We start from the raw sequence: 6,178 nt of genomic DNA, 5'->3' as shown, positions 1-6,178 counted from the left end.
CTGGGGACTAGACTAATCAGTCTTGGAATCTTGGGGGAAAGCTCAAGCTAAAGTGGCATAAAGAAGGAGAGATCAGAGTCAGACCTGGGAAGCAGACAGACAAACACACAGTTGTATGTTCCAAAACGCTTTAATTGAAAATGGCCAGTTTATGCATCAGTCCAGTTACACATTTGATGTAGAGAACAGTTAGGTATTATAGTCTTGCACAAACAACAGAAAAATACTTATGAAATGTCTTGCACAGCAAAAGTTTCAGAACAGTACATACTGTGGGCAGGCATATATATACATAGTATATGTGTGTGTGTGTGTGTGTGTGTGTGGTGTTGGAAACAGAAAGAAAAAAACAAGGGCATTGCTCTTTACTCAAAGTCAAAAAAAAAGTCAAAAAAGTCAAAAGTCAGCTTTATTGTCAATTTCTTCACATGTTCCAGACATACAAAGAGATCGAAATTACGTTTCTCACTATCCCACGGTGAAGACAAGACATATTTTACCAATTTAAGTCCACAGACAAACATAACATTCAAGTAAACAAAAAAAGTAAGTAAATAAGAGGGCACATATAATAATGAAAAAAAATAATAAGAGCAGCAAAATTTGGTTGAAATTGTGCATAGACAGTCAATAAAATACTAGTGCAAAGTCAGGCCAATAAAAGGCTTGGGTAGTTCTGTTTGACCTAAGAAAGAAAGTGACATAGTGGTGCAAGTTATGTAAGAGCAGCAGAAGTGTTGTGTTTTCAGGACAACAACAACAAGTTGTAAAGTGTACAAGTGTGCAAGTGTGCAAGTGGAGTAGTGCACGCGGCCATTGTGGGTCCAATGTCCAGGATGTTATGTAGCTGAGGGTGGAGGGGGGAGAGGAGGGAGAGAGTTCAGCATCCTTACAGCTTGGTGTATGAAGCTGTTGGTGAGTCTGGTAGTGCGGACTGCTGCTACTGCTCAGACTGATGTCAAATTCAGCATTTAAAGGTATTTGTAGCAATTTGTCATAAGATTTACTCAACCACTGCTAATTCTGTTGTCACAATCTGCATCATTGCTATATACAGGTCCCTACCAAATGATTGGGATGCTGCAAGGGGATTAATAACAGACCTCACAGCTTCCATTGTAGCTGGAGACAGGGGGCTCTCATGTTCTGGGACATGCACGCCAAAGTCATTTCTGACCGCACCAAATGACTCCCAGTCCGTTCCAAACAACTCTGGGTTCTGTGAATAATTTTAAACAGACAACAAAATGAGTAGCAAAAACAAATTGTGATCGATGTAACAGGCAAGCAAGGGTATAACAGAGCCCATCTCAAATGTCTTATATATTTTAAATGTAGCACCACTTGAGTCCATGGTGAAACATTTTGTCTAACTACATACCGTGCATATGAATGCAAATGACAAATTCTACTTGACTAGACTGCACATGATATACTGTACCTCCAATTCTTCAGTTTCGCCATGGGACATGTTCCCCAAAACCCAGAGTTGGTTGGGGGTAAGACCACCTTCCGTCCTTAATGGGTGGTTATCCCATGCCTCCACAAACGTGTTTAGGCTGTCTGCCAAACGAGGGAGGAAGACATGATGGGCACAAAACAGATGAAGAATGTTTGACAAATCCAGCAGGCCTTCTTCCTCGAGGCTGTGAAGTACCTCGTAGTAAAGCTGGGTGACGCTAACCCAGACATCTCGCCACAACCGCTCAATTCTAAAGACAAAATGACTACAATGAATATTCCGACAAAGTTGAACATTTTTCTGTAACAGACATTTTTCTTATCTACATTTTTCACATCAATAGCTGACATCTAATGATTTTGTTACTAGAAATAACTTACTGTTTACCTTTGATTATGCACACTCTTTCCAGCTATGAAGCTACCTCTTCCCGTGCCTTTCACACTGAACATGGCTTCAGCAACCGCCACATTTTCAACCCCTTCATCACCCCTGACCCTAGACAGTTCAGGAATAAAGTTGCCATCAGAGCACTCATTCATGTATATACAGTAGATCATAAAAGTGAGTACACCCTTTGCATTTTTTCAGAATAATTTTCTCTTATATCTTTTCATGGGAGAACACTATGAAATTGTCATACAACTCAAAGGGGTCAGTGTACAGCTTGCATAACAGAAGTTTGTTGTCCCATGAAAATCTCAACATACCACCATTAATGTAGCCTGGATAGTAATCCAGACACAATAATCGTTCAGATATTAAATATGAATTTCTTTCAGATTATGGGTCTGGCACCCAGTAATAAGCGGCGAGCAGTGGCACCAAGCATGCATTTGAAACCCTCACTGAACGCAATTGGATAACTTTACGATCAATCACAACAAGGAACGATTCGAGCCAGCACTTGTGATCAGTTTAGCTCGCCTTTGGCCCGCCTATATCAGATACACCGATTTGATTGGTTACCACAAAAATTTGGGGTAATGTAACAACTAGTCGGTGCCAGAGTCTCTGCAGGCACAATTCAAAATGTGCTCTCGCGAGATCTCTAGACTTCCAGGTTACCATTAATGTTGAAACAGCTGGTAACAAAACTAAGTCCCACATCCAACAGTGAACATTTTATAATCATTGTGCCCAAATTGACAACATTTTGTGTGAGCACCATTATTATACACTGCCTTATTGTAATTCAACAGAGATGTACTTGTTTCTAACGGTGCTCACACAAAATATGTACAGCCATTTACAGTTTGGGCATAATTAGGACATTTTTGCTGTGGGGTGTACTCACTTTTGTTTCAACTTTAAAGCCCAGTATGTGGAGATATTTATAAGCTCTACTGGACTCTAAAATTGTATAAAAGAGTAATTTCTATACTGTTGTCTCATGAGAATTTATAACAGAATATTTGCAAAAATGAGAAGGGTGTACTCACTTTTATGATATACTGTAAATACATTCATAAATGCATTCACATATTAAAAGAATTAAGAAAAATACAAATTACCTGGAAGGCCAACCGTACTTTTCTACCGCTTTCAGAAAAAATGAAAGAGCCGTGCTTGATCGGTTATTTGTTGCTGGCTCCAGGTACATGATCTGTACAAACAGATAAACACAAATGCTTGTGATTCAGGAATTGAAAGCCAGTCTGATACATCAATATATCAATCATGAATAAATCACTTCACCACAGGCCCATCACCCAGTCCTACAAATTGTCTTACTCTGACTTGTCTCAGTACAATGACATACCTTTCTGGAGTAACCGTCAATTGCTCCAAATATGACCATGTTGTACCTGGAAAACAAACACACTGTACTTTCTGTATTCAGAGAGAATTAATTTTAAACCTCCATTAATTTCAGAAAACTACCTTATTAATTTATGATTTGTGTCCATATGGACTAGGGACAATGGATGTTGTACACAGTACGTCCTTCGGACAATGCACCCAAGCTGCATCAGTCGCTGGAAAACTCCATCCGCATCAACTCTGTGCATTGAGTCCTTCACCCGCTCCCACTGGACCCTGTGTCCTTCTGCCTGTAAGCATCCTTTAACCATTCTGTATCCTGCATTCGGCAGTCTTGACTTTATTGATAACACAGCATTATCTAGCTCGGTGTCGGTTAAACTACTGTATGAAGATCTGCTTGATAGTCCAAGGTCACGCATGCGCCTGAAGATGGTTGATTCACTGACGCCCAACAGGTGCGCTATAGATGATATTGGTAAGGACATGTCAATCAAGTGGGCCAGCATGTCTTCAGAAACTTGAAATTTGGGGCGTCCTCGTCCACTGCTTTCTTCAGTTACAAGAGCATGGGCTCCCTCTGGAGTTAGGGCCACATTGATCTTTTCCTGAAGGCTTAAAATGCATTGCAGAACATCAGTGGGTATATGAATGACAGTAGATGCAGAAGTAAAGATAAACACCTCCTGGTTGATAACATACTGGAAATAGTCCAGATCCAAATGTTGCTGATCCAGTATCTCTGTTATTCTGGTGAACAGGTGCTGAATTAACTGTGTCGTCAGCGGTGATTCCTATAAATATAGGATTGTCAGTTATACATACAGTACTTTATTTGCATGTAGCCTACTTGTAAATTCAATCTGTTGGATTGTTTGTCTTACTTTTCCTGCCCAAAAACACCCACCCACCCAAATGACAGCGCAGACACAAAAATGCGCTTCAGAAAAAAGCTGCGCTCCCTTAAACGATTTCGGGCTTTGTCATCAATGTCAGTCTGAGGGGAAATAGGCTACACATTACAACCAACAGGGGGAAACGTAGACTATCATATAATGCTTTCACACTGGACAGCACTTTGAAAGTTGCCGTCTTTTTTTGCAGTTCGGACGGTCCAAGGTTTCATACTGGAGGCGGCACAATTTTACGCCGGGAACATTTCTCCTGTACGGGTACACTTATTGCCGCCTCCACTGCAGTGTAAATCCAAGCAGGAATAGCAGAGACAACACATTATAACAATCTTTAAATCCACAAAGCTTGCAGTCATTTAACGTTGACTGTAGCGCCGAATGCAATCGGTTACCATAGGGTATCTTCCAGCGATAAAACAAAGCATAGCCTACTCATGAGCGCCTGTCCGATCAAGCTTTAACATGATCACAAACTGCTGTTAGCCACATCCAATTAAAGAAGACAGACATAGCGAACATAGTTAAACGTTAGGACAATTACCTCTATGGTCTACAATTTATCCACAGTTAGTCCGCAGTTATTTCCGTCATGCATTCTTCTCGACATGAGCTAGTGATAGAGCCTTGCCATAGCCTAACGTTATTCTTTTATCACACAGGTCTGACTAAATGCAAAGTTTTACTCCAGAAACACTCTGTTGTAGCCTGATGCAGAGCGATAGATAAAACATCTCTCTCTGTGGCTCTGGCCTGATGGACCTTGCCCAAAACTTGCGACACTAGGCTTCACCCTTACAAACTGTAATTTGCATTTTCTGTCATTCATAAGAAAAACATGGTAATTCAAATGTAACGTTATCCGCTACCACCATGACAGGCTAAGTTAGCAGCTAGCTGCTAAGTCACGCTCCTAAAGAACCCAAATGTCGGCTGATAACGTTAATGTAGCCAAGAAAACAAAACAAAACAAAAACAAAAAAACGTCGTCTTTAACTTCTACCATGAATAAAAAGGTCAATTTGACTACCGACAACCTTAATCGCGAGCTACAACCAAACAACCTTGTTGTGTGCGTTTTTAAGGGCTTCATAAAACAGTAACAGTTAATCCCAAAGTACCGTTTCGGTGTCTGCATCAGCATCACACTGTTTAACAAGTTAAGTTAGAGCAAAACAGTGTAGAAATGTTATGTGTTTAAGCTTACCTGGTTTCCTTGGTCCGCCATGGTTCAACATACACCTAGGCCGTCACCGATCTTGCCTCTTCCACAGACCCTCTAGCTTTTGGCGCAAAAGACAGGCCCAGCTTTTATATTGCTCTGGCCCAGCCCGGTTATCCTCAGCGCATGCGCAGTCTTGATCTCGATCTATGTTTCTTTTCTCAACAAGTAATGCCTGTGAATGCGGTGATGACGTATTTTGACAGTTGAGTCACTTGTGCGAAGTCGTACTCGTACCAAAGAAAGCCTAACTGTAAAGATTGATTTCGTACTTGTAATTTTGAATTCGTATTTTTTTTCCATCCGTATTCTGATGGATAAAATACACACAATATGTTTTATGCACGACTGGACTCATTCGAGAATTCACAAATATTTATTTTATGCACAACTACAGACAAATACGCACGTGTATCAAATCTATGGACACGAATATTTTGACAGCTATCCCACTCCATAAATATCCTTTTGGAGATTATGATCGATCGTCTATGACAGTGATAGTCATGGTGCGTCTGTGAATGGAGGTACGTGTATACAACGGTGTCCACTAAGCATACCATGCTTGTTTCGACCCTCTGCCCAACATAGCTTGGAGGTTGCAGTGGTAATCGTGATGATGGTGTCCGTAATGGATGTGGTACAGACAGCAGAGCTAGTAAAAATAGGGCTCTAAAGAACTACAAAGTCACCCGCAATATGATGCGAACTTCTGGGTACTGCAGATTACCCGCGATAGGAACTGTTTGACCAGAATACTTTATTGTAGGCCTATATTGTAGTAATCTATTACTAAACCACAACATCTTAGGTGTTGGT

General features: G+C 40.8%; 1 protein-coding gene across 3 annotated transcripts; it reads right to left on the bottom strand.

The window, feature by feature from the left end:
* Window positions 1-952: 952 nt before the first annotated feature.
* On the bottom strand, window positions 953-5,815 carry LOC121719330. Of its 3 annotated transcripts, XM_042104811.1 has the most exons (8): window positions 5,345-5,815; window positions 3,929-4,020; window positions 3,347-3,841; window positions 3,225-3,270; window positions 2,977-3,068; window positions 1,850-1,960; window positions 1,442-1,712; window positions 953-1,219 (listed from the first exon to the last, which is right to left on the bottom strand). In XM_042104811.1, exons 1-8 carry the CDS (start codon window positions 5,363-5,365, stop codon window positions 1,004-1,006), a joined length of 1,344 nt encoding a protein of 447 aa, XP_041960745.1. In that variant the 5' UTR covers window positions 5,366-5,815; the 3' UTR covers window positions 953-1,003. The 3 variants fall into 3 exon arrangements, 2 of the variants coding, with proteins under 2 accessions (XP_041960745.1, XP_041960744.1); XR_006034248.1 differs by having other exon boundaries at window positions 1,442-1,563; window positions 3,347-4,020; XM_042104810.1 differs by having other exon boundaries at window positions 3,347-4,020.
* Between the last annotated feature and the right edge of the window lie 363 nt (window positions 5,816-6,178).

Source organism: Alosa sapidissima, chromosome 9 (assembly GCF_018492685.1).
Source record: "Alosa sapidissima isolate fAloSap1 chromosome 9, fAloSap1.pri, whole genome shotgun sequence".
NCBI lineage: Eukaryota > Metazoa > Chordata > Actinopteri > Clupeiformes > Clupeidae > Alosa > Alosa sapidissima.
The sequence above is the reverse complement of the archived record's forward strand: the minus strand, read 5'-3'. Positions and strand labels throughout refer to the sequence as shown.

Excerpts from the sequence above, each read along its gene's own strand:
- LOC121719330 (XM_042104810.1), bottom strand. The coding sequence starts at position 5,365 with ATGGCGGACCAAGGAAACCAG. Across the intron at positions 4,021-5,344 it reads TGGCGGACCAAGGAAACCAG|GAATCACCGCTGACGACACA; the intron begins GTAAGCTTAAAC and ends CTATATTTATAG. Across the intron at positions 3,271-3,346 it reads ACAAATCATAAATTAATAAG|GTACAACATGGTCATATTTG; the intron begins GTAGTTTTCTGA and ends TTTGTTTTCCAG.